Genomic DNA, 23086 nt, shown 5'->3' with positions numbered 1-23086 from the left:
AAATGTGCAAACAAAGGAGCAGTGTGAATTGTGTAGTGTGAGAAGCCTTGACCAGCCACACCACTGTAATGGCAGAGGTTATGTGTGGTGCTATATCTGGATCCCCACCCCTCTTTCCTGCATGGTCTGACTGATGGTCTGGCAAAGAATGTTAAATGAGGCTGTTGTTGTTGTAAATGTTCAGGGGGGACATTAAAGAACCAGGACAGGAACTGGTATATATGGATGGATTTAAAAAAAAATTGATCCAGAAAACCATCAACATTTTTTTTTTAGAAAAATGTAGAATATGCAGTAAAAATTTTTAATGGAAGTGTTAAATGTAAAATTTTTACCCAACATTTCTTTTTCTAAATAATTTTAATAGGTGACATGGAAATCTCTAATATTTTTTTTATTAAAATATACGTTGTTTTGTCATAGATTGTTCTGAATAAATTAGAAAGCAAATATAACCGTCAAAGCTTAATTTTATATACTCTTTTGCACAGGGTGATGGCAAGTTGTCTGTGCAATATATCACAGAGGAGTGCCTAAAGAAACTAGACACCAAACAGCAAACGAACACCTTGCTCAACATGGTCTGGAGAGATTCTGCTAGCGAGGAGGTCTTCACTCTTATGGCCTCAATCTGCCATACACTAATGGTACAGCACCGCATGATGGTTCCCAAAGTCAGGTAAGTGCTAAGAATTCTCAGGGTGTTCATATATATTATAGTGTTTATGAACCAGAAATAATATCCCACAAGAAGTGGTCACTAGTGCTCTTCTAGGTAGATGGAAATTGTTGTCTACTGAGGGAGTTTTGGGTGCCGTGTGTTAGATTCTTAAGTTCACTCCTTCAGTTGAGTGTTGTGATTTAGGCTGTTAAAGGGGTATTCCGGTTACATTACGTTATCCCCCATACGCAGCATAGGGAATAGCTATTAGGCTACTTTCACACCTGCGTTCAGGTGTCCGCTCGTGAGCTCCATTTGAAGGGGCTCAGGAGCGGCCCTGAACGCAGCCGTCTGGCCCTGATGCATTCTCAGTGGAGGCGGATCCACTGAGAATGCATCCGCCTGCCAGCGCTCAGCCTCCGCTCCGCTCAGTGAGCGGACACCTGAACGCTGCAAGCAGCGTTCGGGTGTCCGCCTGGCCGTGCGGAGGCGAGCGGATCCGTTCCGACTTACAATGTAAGTCAATGGGGACGGATCCGCTTGAAGATGACACCATATGGCTCAATCTTCAAGCGGATCCGTCCCCCATTGACTTTCAATGTAAAGTCTGAACGGATCCGCTCAGGCTACTTTCACACTTAGAAATTTTTTCTAAGTTCTAATGTAGACGGATCCGTTCTGAACTGAGCCACCGTCTGCATTAATATGAGCGGATCCGTACAGAACGGATCCGATCGAACGCTAGTGTGAAAGTAGCCTTAGATTGATGGGGGTCCTACCGTTGGGACCTCTACTGATGACAAGAACGGGGGCCCTGTACCCCTTGAAGCCCCCTGAAATGAGCAAAGCGGCTGGTCGGGCATGTGTTTGGCTGCTCCATTCATTTCTATTGGAGTTCCGAAGATAGCTGAGTGCAGCATTCTGCTGTCTCTGGAATTTCGATAGTAATGAATAATAGAGCAGCCACACACATACCCGACCGGCCGTTACCTTCCTTTCAAAGGGTACAGGGCCCTCTATTCTTGTGATCTTACCGCTGGGACCCCCCACCTATCTAATAGTTATCCCCTATCCTGTGTCTAACTTAATGTAACCGGAATACCCCTTTAAAGGGAGTCTGTCAGGTTATATATGGGTATTAAACCATTGATACTGCTATATAGGGCACTTAAGGGAAATAAGTCATCAGAAAATGATATATTGTTTAACTCCTTACGGACACATGACGTACCGGTACGGCATGTTTCCCGAGTCCTTAAGGACACATGACGTACCGGTACGTCATGTGTTGTTCCGATCACCGCCGCCCGATCGCGATCGCCGCAAACCGCAGGTCAATTTAGACCTGCGGTTTGCGGCTTTTTATGGTGCAGGCGGCGGTGGCAGCAGTGCCATCGGGTCCCCATGGGGCTGTGGGGGGGGGACCCGATGGCATGGAAGGCAGCGCGATGCCTTCCTGACACATCTGCGCTGCCTTCCGGTGAAGAGCCTGTGAGATCCAGCCCCCTGGATCTCACAAGCCCCGGAAGCTGTATGAGTAATATACACACAGTATTACTCATACAGCCAATGCATTCCAATACAGCAGTTTACGACCACATATGGGGTGTTTCTGTAAACTACAGAATCGGGGCCATAAATATTGAGTTTGGTTTGGCTGTTAACCCTTGCTTTGTAACCGGAAAAAAATTATTAAAATCGAAAATCTGCCAAAAAAGTGAAATTTTGAAATTGTATCTCTATTTTCTATTAATTCTTGTGGAACACCTAAAGGTGTAGTTTATAGAATGGGGGTTTTTGGGTGGTTTCTATTATGTAAACCTCGCAAAGTGACTTCAGACCTGAACTGGTCCCTAAAAATTGGGTTTTTGAAAATTTCTGAAAAACTTCAAGATTTGCTTCTAAACTTCTAAGCCTTGTAACATCCCCAAAAAATAAAATATCATTCCCAAAATGATCCAAACATGAAGTAGACATATGGGGAATGTAAAGTAATAACTATTTTTGGAGGTATTACTATGTATTATAGAAGTAGAGAAATTGAAACTTAGAAATTTGCAGTTTTTTACACATTTTTTGTAAATTTGTTAATTTTTTGGACTTCATTTTACCAGTGTCATGAAGTACAATATGTGATGAAAAAACTTTCTCAGAATGGCCTGGATAAGTCAAAGCGTTTTAAAGTTATCAGCACTTAAAATGACACTGGTCAGATTTGCAAAAAATGGCCTGGTCCTTAAGGTGAAATAGGGCTGAGTCCTTAAGAGGTTAAACAATATTTTTTTAGGTTGGACATATTTTTTTTTTATTTTTTGTGATTTTCTTTATAATTTTCCATGTCACTATATTTAAAATAAAAAAATATTATAAAGTCCTGCAGTTTTCTAACTGGCCACTTGGCCTAATGTATGTTAAGACTTTCTGTGTTTTTAGAGCAGCTACAAGGGCATAGTTTTCTAGACATGATCTGTGGTCGGTGCAGAGGTCAGGAAAAAGTAGATAAGCTGTGATATTGCCTATTATCAATTGTGGATCCTGTGTTATCTATATAGAAGTGTTACTTGTCATTGTAATTCTGCCTTTGGTAATAATGATGATGGCTACTGAAAAGTTACCTGTTCAGAGCAGTAAATCATGACCTATTATTAGGCATTGTTTCCCATGTGAAAATTGCAGGATTGTATAATTTTTTTTAAAATATAGATCAGGGGTGGGGAACCTCCGGCCCAAGGGCCGTATGTGGCCTGCGCGACCATTTCATGTGGTCCCCTGCCAGAACATATCGTAAAAATGCTAATTACTGCTTTGATTATGGAAGCGGTCATCAGCATGCTGCAGGCACAGGAAGGGGAGAACAGCGCATTGCTAGCTGTACTCCCCTTCCCTGGTCTTCTTTCGGCCCCGCTCTGTCTGACACGTACAGTGTCAGGATGTAGTGCACGTAGACGCGCACTATGACTTGACGCTGTGCGCTGTCAGGTCAAAGTACAGCGCGGCAGGAAGAAGACCAGGTGGGGTAAGTGAATCAGCCAAGTGGCAGCGCCGTCCGGAGCTGAATAGGTAAGTTTCTTTTTTGGGCCCAATCTGAGTGTGGGAAGGGTCTGATGGGGGTCTAATATGAGGCTGGGGCGTCTGATCTGAGCCTGGGGGGTCTGATGGGGGCTGATCTGAGGCTGGGGGCCTATTGGGGGTCTGATCTGAGGCTGTGGGGGGGCGGTCTGATCTGAGGCTGTGGGGGGGGGTCTGATCTGAGGCTGTGGGGAAGGGGGGGGGGTCTGATCTGAGGCTGTGGGGAAGGGGGGGGGGTCTGATCTGAGGCTGTGGGGAAGGGGGGGGGTCTGATCTGAGGCTGTGGGGAAGGGGGGGGGTCTGATCTGAGGCTGTGGGGAAGGGGGGGGGGTCTGATCTGAGGCTGTGGGGAAGGGGGGGGGGTCTGATCTGAGGCTGTGGGGAAGGGGGGGGTCTGATCTGAGGCTGTGGGGAAGGGGGGGGGGGTCTGATCTGAGGCTGTGGGGGGGGGGTCTGATCTGAGGCTGGGGGGGGGGGGCTGATCTGAGGCTGGGGGGGGCTGATCTGGGGTGATCTGAGGCTTGGGGGGTTTGATGGGGGCTGATCTGAGGCTTGGGGGGTTTGATGGGGGCTGATCTGAGGCTGATGTAGGCTGGGGCGTCTGATAGGAGGCTGATGGAGGTGGGGGGCAGATCTGAGGCTGAGAAAGGGGCAGAGACAGTTGCGAAGACATAGGCAGGGACAGTGGAAAGGAGAGTGAAAGCTGGATGAACGCCTCTCTGGACTCCCCTGGGTTTAGCTTGGCTGCCATTATTGCCAAAAAAAGAACTAAATATATTTTATTTTTTTTATACATTCTCAACTTAAAAATTTGACTGCTATATGTGCTCAAAATGGTGCCTGTACTATTTGTAATATATATAGTGCAGGCGCCATTTTGTGCTGCAAAAGTACAGTGCTCTAAGGGTACTTTCACACTAGCGTTTTTCCTTTTCCGGCATAGAGTTCCGTCCTTGGGGCTTTATACCGGAAAATAACTGATCAGTTTCAGGATGTCTTCAGTTCAATGTTTTTTGACTATTGAGGACAGAGATAATACCGCAGCATGCTGCAGTTTTATCTCTGGCCAAAAAAACTGAACACTTGCCTGAATGTATTTTTTTCCATTGGAATGTATTAGTGCAGGATCCGGCATTAAAAATACTGCAATGCCGGATCCGTCCTGCATGCGCAGACCCTTAAAAATGTGGGGAAAAAAATATAGAAACGTATGACAAACGGACAGACTAATCCGGATCTCACAAATGCATTGCAAGAACGGATCCATCTGTCCGTTTGTCATACGTTTCTATATATTTTTTTCGTTTGCATGCAGATTGCCGGATCACTCTGCTGCAAGTGTGAAAGTAGCCCAAGTCACTTATATGTTTGACCAAATATAGCCGTCAAATTAAGTTGAGAATTTTGTATGGTCCCCGAAAGATGTTACAAATATCCAAATGACCCTCGGCGGCAACAAGGTTTCCCACCCCTGATATAAATAGTAACTTGTAAAATAAATAAAAAAACTCACCAAAATTCTTTAATAATATATGTAACATAAAATGTGATTTAAACAATAGGTCATTTTCTGGTGACACATCCCCTTTAAAGACATGTAAAGCACACTTTTTTTTTTTTTTTATTGCTGAGAAATATTCTTTTATGCAACTGCTTTGGAAAGTACTCTGAGGGTGGCACCAAGTTTGGCAAGTCCTCTGGTTCTCTTGAGTATAAACCTCCTTAAACTGCCCCTTGGCCTTGACTGGCGGCTTCACTAATCTATGATGTCACTGTATGCAGCCGCAAAATCCAACGCATGTGCCATTTGGGCTGGCATGTGTGCTGTAGTCTCCCTGCAGTGGACAAAGTCCTCACTCTTGTATACCAGAACTGAGAAGTCTTTGCATGGATACCACTGCACATGTGCCATCCCAGGAGGGCACAACGCATGCATGAGATTTTGCAGCCACATCCAGTGATGTGGCAGATTAGTGAAGCTGTCAGTCAAGGTCATGTAAGTGGCATAGGGCAGCATTTACTGGAACTGGATCTCCTGCTGAAATGGGGACACTCGCCGGAATAAAACTTCTCTTGTGGTTAGGGGCCACGAACTTATGGTTCCCTACCGGGCGATGTTGACAGTTTATTGGCCATATAATGCTTGACTTCACAGAAAACAGTATTTTAGTTAAAAATCATTCCAGTGGATAAAAAAATAGCACATATGACTGAAAAAGGCCATACTTACTGATGCTGTGTTAAAACACAAGTTCACTGCAGGACGTAGGCAGTGGTATAGGGGCATCCCTAACATAGAACCACTATCATCCATGAGGGGCTGGCTGCTTGATATTCTTTTACACATATACAGGTCCTTCTAAAAAAATTAGCATATTGTGATAAAGTTCATTATTTTCTGTAATGTACTGATAAACATTAGACTTTCATATATTTTAGATTCATTACACACAACTGAAGTAGTTCAAGCCTTTTATTGTTTTAATATTGATAATTTTGGCATACAGCTCATGAAAACCCAAATTTCCTATCTCAAAAAATTAGCATATTTCATCCGACCAATAAAAGAAAAGTGTTTTAATACAAAAAAAGTCAACCTTCAAATAATTATGTTCAGTTATGCACTCAATACTTGGTCGGGAATCCTTTTGCAGAAATGACTGCTTCAATGCGGCGTGGCATGGAGGCAATCAGCCTGTGGCACTGCTGAGGTGTTATGGAGGCCCAGGATGCTTCGATAGCGGCCTTAAGCTCATCCAGAGTGTTGGGTCTTGCGTCTCTCAACTTTCTCTTCCCAATATCCCACAGATTCTCTATGGGGTTCAGGTCAGGAGAGTTGGCAGGCCAATTGAGCACAGTAATACCATGGTCAGTAAACCATTTACCAGTGGTTTTGGCACTGTGAGCAGGTGCCAGGTCGTGCTGAAAAATGAAATCATCTCCATAAAGCTTTTCAGCAGATGGAAGCATGAAGTGCTCCAAAATCTCCTGATAGCTAGCTGCATTGACCCTGCCCTTGATAAAACACAGTGGACCAACACCAGCAGCTGACATGGCACCCCAGACCATCACTGACTGTGGGTACTTGACACTGGACTTCAGGCATTTTGGCATTTCCCTCTCCCCAGTCTTCCTCCAGACTCTGGCACCTTGATTTCCGAATGACATGCAAAATTTGCTTTCATCCGAAAAAAGTACTTTGGACCACTGAGCAACAGTCCAGTGCTGCTTCTCTGTAGCCCAGGTCAGGCGCTTCTGCCGCTGTTTCTGGGAATGCGGCACCTGTAGCCCATTTCCTGCACACGCCTGTACACGGTGGCTCTGGATGTTTCTACTCCAGACTCAGTCCACTGCTTCCGCAGGTCCCCCAAGGTCTGGAATCGGTCCTTCTCCACAATCTTCCTCAGGGTCCGGTCACCTCTTCTCGTTGTGCAGCGTTTTCTGCCACACTTTTTCCTTCCCACAGACTTCCCACTGAGGTGCCTTGATACAGCACTCTGGGAACAGCCTATTCGTTCAGAAATTTCTTTCTGTGTCTTACCCTCTTGCTTGAGGGTGTCAATGATGGCCTTCTGGACAGCAGTCAGGTCGGCAGTCTTACCCATGATTGCGGTTTTGAGTAATGAACCAGGCTGGGAGTTTTTAAAAGCCTCAGGAATCTTTTGCAGGTGTTTAGAGTTAATTAGTTGATTCAGATGATTAGGTTAATAGCTCGTTTAGAGAACCTTTTCATGATATGCTAATTTTTTGAGATAGGAATTTGGGGTTTTCATGAGCTGTATGCCAAAATCATCAATATTAAAACAATAAAAGGCTTGAACTACTTCAGTTGTGTGTAATGAATCTAAAATATATGAAAGTCTAATGTTTATCAGTACATTACAGAAAATAATGAACTTTATCACAATATGCTAATTTTTTGAGAAGGACCTGTATATGACTTCTATAAGGTGCCAGTGACACAGTGCTGCCTTATCAGTCCAGCACTGTCCAAGTACACACCGCAAAGGACCCCAGTGCATCCTGCAGAAATGATTGACATGAGGCATCAGCTGATATTTTGGCCAAAATGTGCAAGTTTGCAAATACTAATATGGCCTAAAACCATGTGTGATTGTTTTATGAAAGTAGAGTCCATATAGTGTTGCATACTCGGCGCTGTACCTGGCTATCTCCGCCAGGCCCGTAGAGTTGAATGTAGTGGCCGCGGACATGCACAACTGCTGCTCCATTCAATCGGGGAAACGCAAGACCCTCGTTCTTGTGAGTGGCAAGCGCCCCAGTGGTCGGAGCCCTGCCAATCAGACACTTCTCCTCTATCCTGTCGATAGGGAATACGTTTTTTTTCTGTAGGAAAGCCCATTTAATTGCGTCATTCATATTCAATTATTGCAGAATTGGTCCTGCAGGAAATGTGAAATTTTGAAATGAAACTCGAACTTCTTCTTTCTTGGGCTGTAAGTGGCACATTCTGTGTAGCAGTAATAACCTGCGCAATCACTTTTAGGTGTTGTATTTACTTTTAGGAGATTTACAGAATGAATCAATGAAGAAAGCCGCTGCGCTTTCGATTTGTGGAGTGTATATGATTGCATGGAGGCCAATCAATAGCTGATTTCAGAGTTCGCTGTTTCTGCTGACAATGGATCTGAGGTCGGGTTTTGGAAAAGTAAATGCAAGTCAGTGATATGTGAGCTGTCAATGCCAGGTCTATAACCACACACCGATTGCATTTCATCAGGTATTTTCTATGGGTGGGTGCACATGCATCAGTTGCTGTATACGGAGCCAGACATGACTGATGTATATGGACTTTAGTGGATTGGTCCCAGAAAAATGCACCATGCCAAGTTTTTTTTTCTCCAGCGCTAGGAGACATCTGGACGATGGGATCAGTGCTGGCATCAGTCTTCCTTCATAGTTGCTGTACTGTGATGGAGGGAAACTACAGTGGGCGGCCGGATATAGGGGAACCCACCGAAAGAACAAAGGGCAGCAGCATTTCTGATTTATGTAAATCTGATAAGTTGTGATGATTTGTCTGTACAAATCAATGTAATCTCTTATTCCATTAATCCATTTTGATTCATTGTCAGTGGTTGAGAAGTTGCAGCAAAAGTGAACAGAAAACATGCATTTTTCCTCCTGCAGTTTTCACTTGGAGGACCAAGTTGAAGAAACCAGACTATTGATACTTTAGAAGACATATGGAGTGATTACACGGGATGCCTCGGCATGTTAGGAGACCATAAAACTCAACTTCAGGAGGTTTTTTTCTTTGTAAGGCAGTGATGTGAATCCGTTTCAGTAGCGCTGCTGCCATCTCATCAGAGGTTGTCGTGGCCCACTGATGTTTATTGCTGTCAGGAAGTAAAATGTCAGGGAAGCTGTCATCCTTAAGATTACGGCCATTAGCCTTTTTTTTTGGGCTGTTGCCATTAAAGCAGGATGTACAATCTGTGATCATTTTACCATCCTTTGCCCTTATGCATAGTTAGCTTAAATCACAATAGGGAGTCTGTCAGCTCCCAAATCTCTTCCAATGTGAGTATATCGCCTTTAAGGGGACGTGCAAGAATTAGAAACGTACCTTTTACACTTCTTTTGAAAATCCATGCTTGAAATCATGAGAAATAATTATTTTATTTTTATTCAGCTAAGGATTCAGATTCACTTTGGGCAGGGTCGCACCATCTGGTTGATCCTCACACCACCAGTATCGCCTGCGCAGCTGTCTCCCTTCACAGACTGCAGCCTGCTGGTCTACCAGGTCCCTCCCCCAGTGCCCATATAGCGCCTAAAGGGCCAGTGCACGCCCTAATCATCACCAGCTAATGGCTGGCGATCTGTGGATATTTTAGGCACCTTCCCTAGTAGGAAGGTACCCGAACTATTAGGTTCTAGCTTACTAGTTCCTTGCAAAAATGCTGTTTTGTTGTCTTTGTACCAATCTCTGCCTGTTTCTTGGGTCTGACCTGCCACTGCCTGATGTACTGTACTGACTCTATACTGTTGGCCCTGACCTCAGTTCTGTTTCACGGATTTGCATGATCTCTGTCTGCCCTTGGCCTGTTACTGACTACTAGCTTTGCCTGATTCCATGGTGTTTCGCAGTGAGGTCTCTAACCTCTGTGGGTCAGCTGTCAACCACACTAGGACTACTCCAAGAGATTGCTGCAGGGGAGCCACCAGGCTGCTAAGTCCAGATCCCTGTATAGGGGTTAAAGGGTGAATACCATGGGACTCCTTAGGTTTAGCCCAAAGTCAAACCGGTTTGTTGATGCACTGGTTCCATCATTTACCCCTTTTGTACTTAGAAATTCCAGATAAGAGCCAAAGGAGGGCAAAAGCCACACATGTAATTTTGATCATCTATCTTCATAACTGAGATGTTACATACCTCACATTGACTTGGTTGCCCTTCTTCTAAAGCTGGGCATACACATTCAGTAGCTGTCAGTTTGGCCCACAGCTATCTCTCCTTACAAGGGCCCTTTCAGACTGATCCGCAAAACACGGATACCGGCCATGTGCGTTCCGCAATTTGCAGACCGCACATGGCTGCAACCATAATAGAAAATGCTTATTTTTGTGCGCAATAGGACATGTTCTATCTGGATGCGGACAGCACACTTTTGTGGCCCCGTTGAAATGAATGGGTCCGCACCGGTCCCGCAAAATTGTGGAACGGATGCCGACTTATTCATACGGCCGACAATATACTAATGTGTATGGGGGCCTTTACTCTCTCCAGCTCTCTGTCTTTTTTTTTTTTTTATTTTTTTTTTATTTTTTTAAGCCGGCTCCCTCACTGTGACGCATTCAGCGCAGGCGCACTGAGGAAGCCAGCTACCACTGAGCGTCCTTCCCTCACTGTGCCTGCGCCTAATACTGAACAGGACGGCGCAGGCACGAGATTTTCTTAGTAGACACGGCCGGCGGGAGGAGAGCAGTGCTGCCTGGCCCTGTCAATCTAGTGTAGCAGGACGTGGCCAGAAGTGGGAGAACGGAGCCTCTAGGAGCAGGAGCAACGCACCCCCGCCCTGCTCCTAGAGGCTAATTAGCATATTATAAAAGTTTTTTGTTTTTCTCAATAATGGCAGCACACAGTGAGATGGCACTAATATGGTTATGTTCAGCTGACATTAGCACATTTTCAGATGACAGAAACCCTTTAAGGACCGGACTGCAGTTATTGTACCATTACTTTATAAAAAAAACTCAAACACCTACTGCTCTAGAGGCCGCTCCTTTTCTAATACAGGACAGTACTTCCTTTTGTTGCAGTAGACTGCCATTGAAAGCACCATTTAGTTTATTTACCATTAACTCTTTCTGCATTCAGGGTGTATACAGCAAGTTCATCTTTCCTCCCAAAATGTATAATCTCATACTTATCAACATTAAACCTCTGCCATTTTGCTGCTCATTTGGCAAGTTGATATACTGTAAGTTATACTATATAAAATGGCCACCAGTACAGACCCCTGAGGTACACCACTCGGAGCATAAGTCCAGTTTGAGTATGAGCCATTCATGACTTCTCTTTGAGTTCAGTATTTTAACCAGTTTTGGATCCAATCACAAGTTGTACTATCTGGACCTTGGACCGTGTGGTAACTACTTGTAAAAGACGGCATCAAATGCAGCAGGAGATTTCCCAAGTGTAGGGTATAATAATAATTATAATAAAAGGGGTTGTCCAGAAGTTTAATGTTGATGGCCTATCCTCAGGATAGCTCAGCAGTATATGACTCCTGACTAGTGATGAGCGAACTTCTGTTTTAAGTTCGGCGTCTAAAGTTCGGCTTCCGGTTAGCGGAGAATCCCGATATGGATTCCGACTTCCGTTGTGGTCCGTGGTAGCGGAATCAATAATCGGCCGATTATTGATTCCGCTACCACGGACCACAACGGAAGTCGGAATCCATATCGGGATTCTCCGCTAACCGGAAGCCGAACTTTAGACGCCGAACTTAAAACAGAAGTTCGCTCGTCACTACTCCTGACGCCTCTACTGATCGGCTGTTCTAAAGAGGCTGCAGCCTCTTCCTAGGCCAGAGACTAGGGATGAGCGAACTTGTATTTCAAGTTCGGAGTACATGGTTCAGGTTATCTAAGAAGAACTCCGTTATGGATTCCGCTACCAAGGACCATAACTTATGGTCCATGGTAGCGGAATCCATAACAGAATTCTTAGATAACCCAAACCCGAACCTTGTACGCCGAACTTGAAAAACAAGTTTGCTCCACACTACCAGAGACATCACAGTTATTGGTCACATGGCCTCGGTGCAGCTCAGTCTCAACTGCTATACCAAGCCACTATACCGTGTACGGCCGCAGTGCTCACCAGAGCCCCATGGCCTCTTCAAACAGCTGATTAGCGGGGTGTTGGACAACCACCAATCAGATATTGACGACCTAACATGTAGGAGTCTCGGAGGACCCCTTGAAACTCACTTATTACTATCGATATACATTGTATTTGTTGTGTATTTAACATAAGTAATGGTCTAGCTATTAGACTTCCTTAGTTCCAAAATTTGAAAACCTATGGGGTGTATTTTTTTTATCAAGCGGCGGGAGAACCAGCGAGTAGCCAGCTATTTCTTCTTCTAATTGCTCTGTGAATTTAGTGTTGGTTCATGCTGGAACCCCGTCCAAATGAACAGTAATGCAGATCATTATATTTAATGAAAAGTCTTAATATTGATAAAATCTTTTAAACCACAGAGTGCCAAATATAATGTCATTGATTGCTTTCCCTATAAACGTCATATGGTTATACTCCTAAAATACTGTGTAACATGGATAGCAGCAGGTCCATAAAAGTAAAAAACTGTAAAAATAGCTAATACTAAAACGATTGCGGTGCTGCCATTTTATACGGAAATCATTTATTTGTCGTGTAGAACGTGCTCAGCTCGTGCACAAAAACCAAAAGATCAAGTTCATACCTGACATTTTTTAAGACAGGTAAAAGAAGTGCAATTGACAGATTTATTCTCCTCCTCATTGCTGGATCTGTTCCCAGCTTGGCTGTTTCCATAGACTATACTGTGCTTCTGCCGCACAATGGCAATGATCGGAGTCCCACCTATTTAACCTTTGCCGCATATGCCATAAATGTCTGCAGTTGAAATAACCTGTTAAAGTCTCCTTTTCTGATTTTGCTATTGACTCCTGTGTAAAGCTGACCTTGGTGGGCATCCATGAGGTAGGTACAACCATCCAGCTAACCCACCCACCCCAGCTATTTCATAGATTTGCCTGCTTTGTTGTCTGCATTTCCGTTTACTTAAATTGAAATATAATGCCCAGAGGAACCAATCTCTCCCTTCTAGCTCTTGGTAATATTTCCTGTTGCTTATATAGCACAACCATATTCAGAAGATAAATGTGGTCACCATTCATTTCAATCCCTATCCTTATTGGGGGCTCAGAATTGAATTTCGCTATATCAAACTTAAGCTGTAAATGCCTTGCAGCGCTGGGGTCCTAGGTTCAAATCCGACCAAGGACAACATCTGCATGGAGTCTGTATGTTCTCCCCGTGTTTGTGTGGGTTTCCTCCCACACTCCAAAGACAGACTGGCCCCTTTACACGTGCCGACACAGCAGGCAATTATCGAGAACGAACGGTTTGTTCCTGATAATTGCCTGCTTATCAGAGGAGGTGAGAGAGCTGCATTTACATGTAGCAATCATCTTCTCTCTATGGGGACGAGTGAGCGTAGCAGTGGGAATTATTGTTTCTGGGAGGTTTACGGAACAGTCTGCTGCTCAGGAATGATGATTTTGGTGTCCGCGTCAGATTGTTCATTCATTGGGTGATCAGCTGCAACTTTACACAAAAGCCGTTATTGTGAAAGAATTTTCCTAGAGTGCTGCTTCCCGATAATTTCCCCGATCATTGGCCTGTTGTAAAGGGGCCTTTCCTCCATGTGAAATCCAACATGCCCAACCATCTGCTGCTAGGGGAGTTGGGACATTACCCTACACATTACATGGTTGGCTGTTTCTGATTAATTGGCAGGTTCGGCTGATATTTATCTAGTGTTCATGGTTTGCCTTATGTAAATACATTCTTAGGGCTCAAGCACATGAATGTGTGCCTCACGTGTCCCTATTGCTGCCCGCAAATAGTGGGCCCGCAATATACGGACACCTGCTGCGTGCGCTCCATACCACGGATGCAGACCCATTTACTTTAATGGGTCTGCAATCCGGAAGATGCAGAGCAGAGGCACAGAGCGGAAAGCCATGGAAGCACTACGGCGTGATTCCGTAGCATTTCAGTCCATGCCTCCACACCGAAAATAAATAGAACATGCTCTTTGCTTTTTGCCGTGCGGACGGATCACTAACCCATTCAAGTTGAATGGGTCTGCATCCATCAGCGCAGGCCACATGGACGATGTCCATGCATTGGGGACCACAATTTGCAGGACCCAATGCACGGCACGGGTGGCACACATTTGTGTGCATGAGCCCTTATTAAGGAGGACAAAAGCCTGCTCTCTAGTGTAACCTAGTGGATGGCTAGTAGTCCTAAGAAGACCGTATTGGACTGACCGATTTTTGGGCCAATTATTAGAGATTAGCATTCATACGAACACTCATTCGCCATAATTGGCTCATATAATTGAGCAGCCAATTACCCGATGAACAAGCAAATGCTTGTTCATCAGATGGTGGGCATCTTTCATCAGGATGCAAGATACCCACTTATTGGCAGCATATCCCTAGATTTGAATGAATGAAAATCCCTAGAACAAATTGTTTCCCTAATTCAGTTTGCCTCCTCCTCTGTAATCAGTCCGATACAAACGAGCTCGCATTGATGTTTTCTCATCCATCGGCACTCGCACTGTCCATACATCAGGCAGTGTAATATAGCCTGATGTAAAAGGTAATATAAATAAGCTCCTCAAGCTTATATTAGACCTGCAGATAATCTAGGCCAGGGATGCTCAACCTGCGGCCCTCCAGCTGTTGCAAAACTACAACTCCCAGCATACCCTAATAGCTATAGGCTGGCAATTGTAGTTTTGCAATAGCTGGAGGGCAGCAGGTTGAGCATCCCTAATGTAGGCGATTGTCAGGAAGGAAGCTTTCCTTCCCGGAAATCGCTTGCTCGTCAGCAGAGGAGACTGGTACATTTACATGCAGCGATCTCATCCTTAGTATGGGGAGGAGCGATCGTTCATGCCATCACTTGTACCCATACTGAATCATTGTTTGCCAGCAGCAGATCGTGATTAGACAGTACGATCTGCCTCCGGCAAACACTGATTTTTAAACCTGCTTATTCATCGTGTAAGGCTGAGTTCACATCACCATTTAGCTTTCTGTTCTTCTGATCCGTCAGAAGAGAGAGAGAGAGAAAAAAAAAAAAAACGGGATCCCCCCGTCGTCGTCTAAAAAACTGATCTCAGACGGAAAAGGCTCAAACGAATGACAACTGATGCAACAGAATCCGTTATTTTTTTTTCTCTCTCTCTTCTTCTTCTGACGGATCAGAAGAACACAAAGCTAAACGGTGATGTGAACTCCTCCTAATAGGCGGCAGTATTACACTGCCAGATCATTGCTAACGAGCGTTACTACAAACACTTGTTAGCGAGAATATGCACAATTATCTGCCCGTCTAATATAAGGTTTACGGTAGCCATCCAGTAGATGGCACTTGAGAGGCAGCTTTTGTCTTCCTGGATATTAGCTCTTTTACATATGTCAACTTGGCGGTCTCCACAATGAGAAGCGTAACCCTGACGTACTCTAGGGTCCGCTTTATAGAAAGATGGTAGGTTTTGTTTTAATTCGATTTTTGCATGGCTCACAGTGGCCTCTGGCATGGCTCCTATCTTTTTACAATTTTTTTTTTTTTAGGGAAACAGAAATGCAAAAAGAATCACAAATGCAATATAAACTCTCCATACTTTATCTTCTCATCGGGATTATTCCTTCCCTGTTTCCCCTATAAAACTGCAGCAACTACAAGAGCAACTACGAGAGCCTGTGTGATCAGCTCTGCACACTTTCCAGGCCCGTTAAGGTCTTAAGTGCTCAGTCGTCCTCATCGCCGTTTAATAGATTCCAAATCAATAGGATTTTTGTGATGTGTCAAGGTTATTTGTCACAATTTGCTATGTTAAAATGTTTTTGGTTAATTAATTGTTGTAGCTTTCAGCTCATTTATTTCTACTTATTCTATTATTGATCTTTTTTTCTTCTTTTTTTTGGATGCCGGAACATCTCATGTTGCAGGTCGCCTCCTGAACCTGACCATGCCGATAATTGTGCTTTATAGGCAAATGTTACTTTGAAAAACTTCTCCTGTATTACAAGTAACACCAAGATTTACGGTTTGATTCACTTTAGAAGTCAATTTAACCTTGGTTTTTCCAATGCTACAAACAACCAATATTTGTTGTGGCTCCCCAGGGCATGTCAGGTCTGCACTATTGATTCCACTAATCTTTAAAGTGCATTACAAGACTAAGTCTACTTAGCGGCTCTATTAATTTGTGGCTTTATTGAGAGGCAAGTTTTCATTCAGAGGCTTTCTACCACTGATCCGTCAAATAGCTGCTCATGAGTTTCCTTTGTATTTCTGTCTACATATAACGGGGCATTTAGGAGATCACTGATAGTCCAGATATAGTCCACTGGTAGAGAGGCAACCAAGCACGAAAAGGCTTTTACTGTGTTAAAGTCGTCTTCAGTTTCCCATCAAAAAGCAGAAAACGATCGGAAATGGTCTCTATATTTCCTGTGTATACAGGAAGCCTCAGTGATATTTCATGAAACCTAGGGACATCTGACCCCTAGTGCCCATAGAGTGATAAAGTACATGTTCACCCCTTCAAACAAGAACATAAACCATGTAAAAGCATACAGTATCTCACAAAAGTGAGTACACCCCTCACATTATTGTAAATATTTTATTATATCTTTTCATGGGACAACACTGAAGATATGACACTGATACAATGTAAAGTAGTCAGTGTACAGCTTGTAGAACAGTGTAAATTTGGTGTGCCCTCAAAATAACTCAACACAAGCCATTAATCTCTAAACCACTGGCAACAAAAGTGAGTACAACCCTAAGTGAAAATGGGCAAATTGTGCCCGAAGTGTCAATATTTTGTGTGGCCACCATTATTTTCCTGCACTGCCTTAACGCTCTTGGGCATAGAGTTTACTAGAGCTTCACAAGTTGCCACTGGAATCCTCTTCCACTCCAACATGACGGAGACCTTACGCTCCTCCACATTCCGTTTGAGGATGCCGCACAGGTGCTCCATAGGGTTTATTTCTGTAGATGTCGTTGGCCAGTCCAGCATCTACCCTCAGTTTCTTTAACAAAGCGGAGGTTGTCTTGGAGGTGTGTTTGGGGTCATTATCATGTTGGAATACTTCCCTGCGGCCCAGTTTCCGAAGGGAGGGGATCATGTTCTGCTTCAGTATGTCACAGTACATGTTGGCATTTATGGTTCCCACAATGAACTGTAGCTCCCCACAGCTGGCAGCACTCATGTAGTCCCGAACCATGACACTCCCATCACCATGCTTGACTGTAGACAGGACACACTTGTCTTTGTACTCCTCACCGGGTTGCCGCCACACACGCTTGACACCATCTGAACAAAATAGGTTTATCTTGGTCTCATCAGACCACAGGACATGGTTCCAGTAATCCATGCCCTTAGTCTGCTTGTATTAAGCAAACTGTTTGCGGGCTTTCTTGTGCATCATCTTTAGAAGAGGCTTCCTTCTGAGACTACAACAATGCAGACCAATTTGATGCAGTGTGTGGCATATGGTCTGAGCACTGACAGGCTGACCCCCCACCCCTTTAACCTCTGCAGCAATGCTGGCAGCACTCATACGTCTTTTTTGAGTTTAAGATGACCTCTGGATATGACGTTGAGCATGTGCACTCAACTTCTTTGGTCGACCATGGCGAGGCCTGTTCTGAATGGAACTTGTCTTGTTAAACTGCTGTATGGTCTTAGCCAACGTTCTGCAGCTCAGTTTCAGGGTGTTGGAAATCTTCTTAAAGCTTAGACCATCTTTATGTAGAGCAACATTTCTTTTAATCAGATCCTCATAAAGTTCTTTGCCATAAGGTGCCATGTTGAACTTCCAGTGACCAGTATGAGAGATTGTGAGAGAGCGATAACACCTATTTAATACACCTGCTCCCCAGTCACACCTGAGACCTTGTAACACTAATGAGTCACATTACATTGGGGAGGGAAAATGGCTAATTGGGCACAATTTGGCCATTTTCACTTAGGGGTGTACTCACTTTTTTTTTTGCCAGTGGTTTAGACATTAATGGCTGCGTGTTGTTATTTTGAGAGCTCACCAAATTTACACTGTTATACAAGCCGCACACTGACTACTGTACATTGTATCTAAGTGTCTGATCTTCTGTGTTGTCCCATAAAAAGATATAATAAAATATTGACAAAACTGTGAGGGGTGTACTCACTATTGTGAGATACTGTATGTAAAAATAGAGAGGGGTGTAAATTCCATAATGCAGTCCATATGTGGAGCACCGTTAGTATGGCATAATTATCAGCTTTATAGGAATTTGCGCTTTTTTCTTATAAAAGAACACTGCTTTTCAGTTTACTGCTGCTGGGAGAGGAAGATGTTATCTAAAGGGTAATCCTCATTTTAAGGGCTCGTTCACACGAACATGTGATGCCCGTTGCTGTATTGCGGACCGCATTTGCGGAACCACAATACACAGGCACAGTTCCGTGGCCATTCCACATCACGGATGCGGACCCATTTCAATGGGTCCGCAAATCTGGAGGTGCAGAACGGAATTGAACACTACGTAAGCACAACGGAGTGCTTTCTGGGGTTCCGTTCCGTGCTTCCTACACTGGAAAAGAGATGGAGCTTTCTCTATATTTTTGCGGAACGGAAGGATTGCGGACCCATTCAAGTGAATGGGTCTGCGATCCCCATGCACCTGCCCCACGGACGGTGCCCGTGCATTAGGCACCGCAATTTGCGGTCCTCAGCACGGGCTTCACACGTGTGAACGAGTCCTAATAGTAGGTATGAAATTGAGATGCCAGCATGACAGCTGTAATGTCCTCTAGATAAAGAAAACCACAAAAAAGCATTGCATTTGTTAGTGTAATGTGTTGATGCTCCAATTCAGTCACTTCCACTCTCTCTGACAAGAGTGATGATCTGACAGAGTTAAAGGGGTTGTCCGACCACAATTTTAGTGAAGGCCAGGAAAGTGTATACATAAGACAAAAAAAATAATTGCATCTATCTATTGTATGCCGGTCCCGTCTGTAGCCGCGTGCTCCTCTGCAGCCCTTCAGTGGCCTCAGCAGTGACATGTTCCCAAGCAGCATGTTTTTTAAATTTAAATAAAAAATTGTACAAATAGTAGTCACAACAAGATTGTTCATATGTGATGTGTTTTTTTTTAAATGGAAGTGTCCCTTTAAATATTCTTTCACAATGAGCAGTAGGATAAGTACATAAAAAGTCCAGCTCAAGTGGGCAATGAGTACCACCCCTAGACTCACTTGCTGCCACAGATTGTCAACCATATCAAACTCCTGCCCCCTGGTGGTTGGCGCTCTGTGTGGGTTTCTAATGTCATGCCAGTTCCCATGGGGTAGCTGGGTTGGCTATCTAAATGGCAGGTGTGGGGCACTTGAGCAAGTGAATACCTGCAAAAAGTATATGCACAAATAATCAACTGGTACATAGTGATTTTCAATGCGTAATAGCTGCTAATGTGCCATTACTGAGGCCTGGTACCTGCAAATGTCCTTGGTGCAGCTTGGTTTTTGGTCTTTTTCTGGATGACTTGTTGACTTTTGTCTAACACCGCTAATGCTTGGCCTTTATCCCGTACTAATCCGTTAAATACGCTGGGATTCCTAACACCCAGGTGTGATGTTGAACATACCACGCAGGACTTTATGTGACGGCCCTGCATTCCCATTCCCAGCTTTCATGTGTCAACACTGCGTTGGGTGACCTTCCTTTCACAGGATGGAAGAGTAAACCTATTTCAGATGTATACTTTGCAATGGCCCTTTGATTGTCTTCTCCAACACCTCCGCCATTGTAGTTTAATTTTTTTTTGTTTTATCTGTGCTGTTTATCAGCGAAACACTATCAGCAATGAAGAGCACGCATTGTATTGACCAGGGCAGTGCTCATTTATTGCTGGGCGACCGGCTTTGATGGCATCGGCCGTCATGTTCTGCCAGTGACATCTCCTAGCTTGGTAGAGGTGACAATATTGTGACGCCTTCTTGTCAACCTATTGTGTTCAATTCATTATCTTAAATGATTGTAATGGGATGTGGGGCCTGTTTATGGCCGAGGCATGCGGAGGAGGATCTGGCTTTAAGCTAATTACGTTTTATGGGGGGTTCTCCTAAATAAACTCTTAATGAGTCATTTAATCATAGCACAGAAAGAATTTCACACTTCCTTTTACTGGCTTTAGACAAACGTGAAACTTTGCGCAGTCCTTCTAGTAAAGAATAGCTCTGTGATATGGCGTCCGGTGGAGCATGCCATGATTTTATTTTTCCTTTTGGATTCAGGTTGAATCTTCATGTGAAACCGGAGACGTGTAAAGGTACAGTAGAGCCCTGTAGAAGTCTATGAATTAGGTCTCGGTACAACGCTCGAATGCATGAGCCCCAACAGAAGTATATGTATATACATGTCCAACATGGCTCATACATGCATTAGCAGCACGTTTAGCTAGAACAGTACTAGTGACCACTTCGGCATGTGCATGGTCCATATATATATATATATATATATTTTTTTTTTTTTCCCTATGTTTTTTTTTTTTACTATATGTACTGGGATATGTTTGCACTGACCACTGGGCAGTATTAGGGTGCATTTACACAACTATCCATTTTGCCATCAGCAAATTGCGGATTTGCAAAATACGATTGCGGTCTGTGTGCATCCTGCACTTTTCGCCGGCCCCATTGAAAAAATGCCTATTCTTCACAGAAAAAAATGGACAAGAATAGGATGCGTTCTATAATTTGTGGCTTGGCTATGCAGATGTGGACAGTGCGCTGTCTGCATTTTTGCAGAGCAATAGAAATGAACGAGTCCGCTTGCGATACGAAAAAAAATGTTGATCAGACGTAGACCGAAAATATGGTTACATGAACGCACCCTTAAAGAGGTTATCCAACACCTATAATGTCGCCCAAAATGCCCAGGCATCTTTCTGGCACCTACTTCTCTCCTGATGCTCGCATGGCCGCCGCTGCATCTCCCCGTTACGCCTATCACAACATGTGCATTTTGGGGGGCATTATAGAGGTTGGATAACCCCTTTAAGATCCTTAGCTGTCAATATCACACTTTCCAGCATGTTGCAAAGGGAATTGATAACAGAAGGATGAATCGCCAATTGCCAGTAGACCGCTAAGGACAGTGATTGGCTGCAGCAGTCATGTACCTGGATGTCACCAGACCGGTGGTGCAGGAGAAAGGTGAGTATAACATCATTTTTTATCTTAGCCAATTAAGGGGATTGTACAAGATTTTTTTATTACCTGGGCAACCCCTCGAAGTCTAAATGGAATTTCACAAAGACCATGCCTGTCCATTTGCCCTGTTAAGGCATATGGATGTTGTAGATGGGGTCCCCTGCTCAGAACCCCTCTGTAAGTTGGACTCAGCCTGCCAATGCAGTACCAAGCGCCATCTGCATGACACGTGTATGGGCAGACATAGATTAGGGATGGCAGACTAGCTGAGATCAACTGATTCACGAAGTTTTCAGGAGACCACCCCTTTTAATTGTGAACAGTAAGCAATGCACATCCAGAAAGTCCACCATACAAGGTGTGATGGACCCTTATAGCAGAAGCTCTTTATGTATTTCAGTTATGTCATGTATTTTATTTCACTATTTATAGCTGTTGCAGAGACTTCACTTTGCTCCAAAATAGAATAAAATGAAATCTTTTAAACTGAGTAAAAATCCCATTGTACATCTAACTGCTCTTCCTTGTCTGAATGTGATAAAATGCTCCATGGTCCAGCGGTAGAGGAAATGGCTTGTTTTATGGCCCCCAATGTTTCTCTATCCCACTTTAACCCGAGGCATTCTGTAATTGTGCATGCTTGATAGTTGTTGCCCCTGAGGAGTAATGCCATTGGTGAGAATAGAAAGCCTTGGAGGTCGCCCAGCCATTTCAGAGTCTCCCATTGTATCGGAAGGTCTCCTTTGGCAAACCCATCTGTGAGATTGCTCTCTCATTTATATTTTACTAATACATTTCAGCAAAGGAGAATAAACAATGTGTAAAAAAGGTCTAAAAAATATTTCATGAATGGATAACTGCGGTAAAATTCTCCAGAGTAATACTCTGATAACTACTGATGCATCAGATATTACTACATCACAACACATATATCCGTAATCCAAGGAAACAACCAGTGACTTGATAGTTTTCGTTTCCATTGTTACTGTCCAATTCTATAACCTTTTTCCTACTTCTCTGAATCTGTCACCTCTCCAGACAAATCTTAGAAACTGCTTGCATTCCCCATGTAATAACAATTTTGTAGTTTTTCATATCTCTGTTGTCCCATTCCTCTAATATTCCAGCTAGAAGTCTATAAATGAATTGCGTGCAGTCTCCAGTAGGGTGCCATCAGTTGGGGACATGTCCCTGCACAGTCTGACACCATCCAGTCAGTGTTGCCAGTGTCAGACTGTGCGGGGGGACACCCCCAAGCTATAACACTCATATGGACCTTTACTGCACACTGCTGGCAATTTTATCCATAAACGTTTGGTAGGAATAATAGAGGAATGGCACTACATAGAGCCATAAGAATAGATGCCCCAGAATTGTTATTACATGCAGAATGCTGTAGCGGGCATGTCTGGAGAGGTGACAGGTCCTCTTTAAATCATGTTCCTATTATAGCCTCAAGTAATGGGCTTTCAATTTGTGATTTCAAGCAGCAGTCCTGACATATATCCTTGATTCCGAGGCTACACTACTGGTAGCCTATCCTAAGGAATATCATGTGGGTAGACAGGGGCGGATTGGCCATAGACCTTACAGGGAAATTTCCAGGTGGGCCAATGTCCAGGGGGCTGCCTGGGCCCTCCTCACGGCCGGCCAGTGGAAGTTTTGGGGATGTATTTTGTGCTGCTGGCAGTATTTTGTGCTGGACTGTGGTATTTGGCTCTGTTGGGGTGGTATAATGTGCCACTATATGGTATTGATGGCCCTGCCTTTCATCAATTTGGACCCAACTACAAAACAGGGCCGCTTTTAGCATTTTTTTCAG

The 23086-nt window shown here is 44.0% G+C and overlaps 1 protein-coding gene across 1 annotated transcript in view; it reads left to right on the top strand.

Moving 5' to 3' along the window:
• The window catches only part of LOC122938715 (ubiquitin-protein ligase E3C-like), a 163438-nt gene that overhangs the window by 47612 nt on the left and 92740 nt on the right, over window positions 1-23086 (top strand). The window contains 1 exon segment of the mRNA XM_044294414.1: window positions 492-679. Coding sequence (XP_044150349.1) covers window positions 492-679 — 188 coding nt within the window.

The sequence above is a fragment of the Bufo gargarizans genome, chromosome 5 (genome assembly GCF_014858855.1).
Source record: "Bufo gargarizans isolate SCDJY-AF-19 chromosome 5, ASM1485885v1, whole genome shotgun sequence".
NCBI classification, from domain to species: Eukaryota; Metazoa; Chordata; class Amphibia; order Anura; family Bufonidae; genus Bufo; species Bufo gargarizans.
This window is presented reverse-complemented; position numbering and strand designations above follow the sequence as displayed.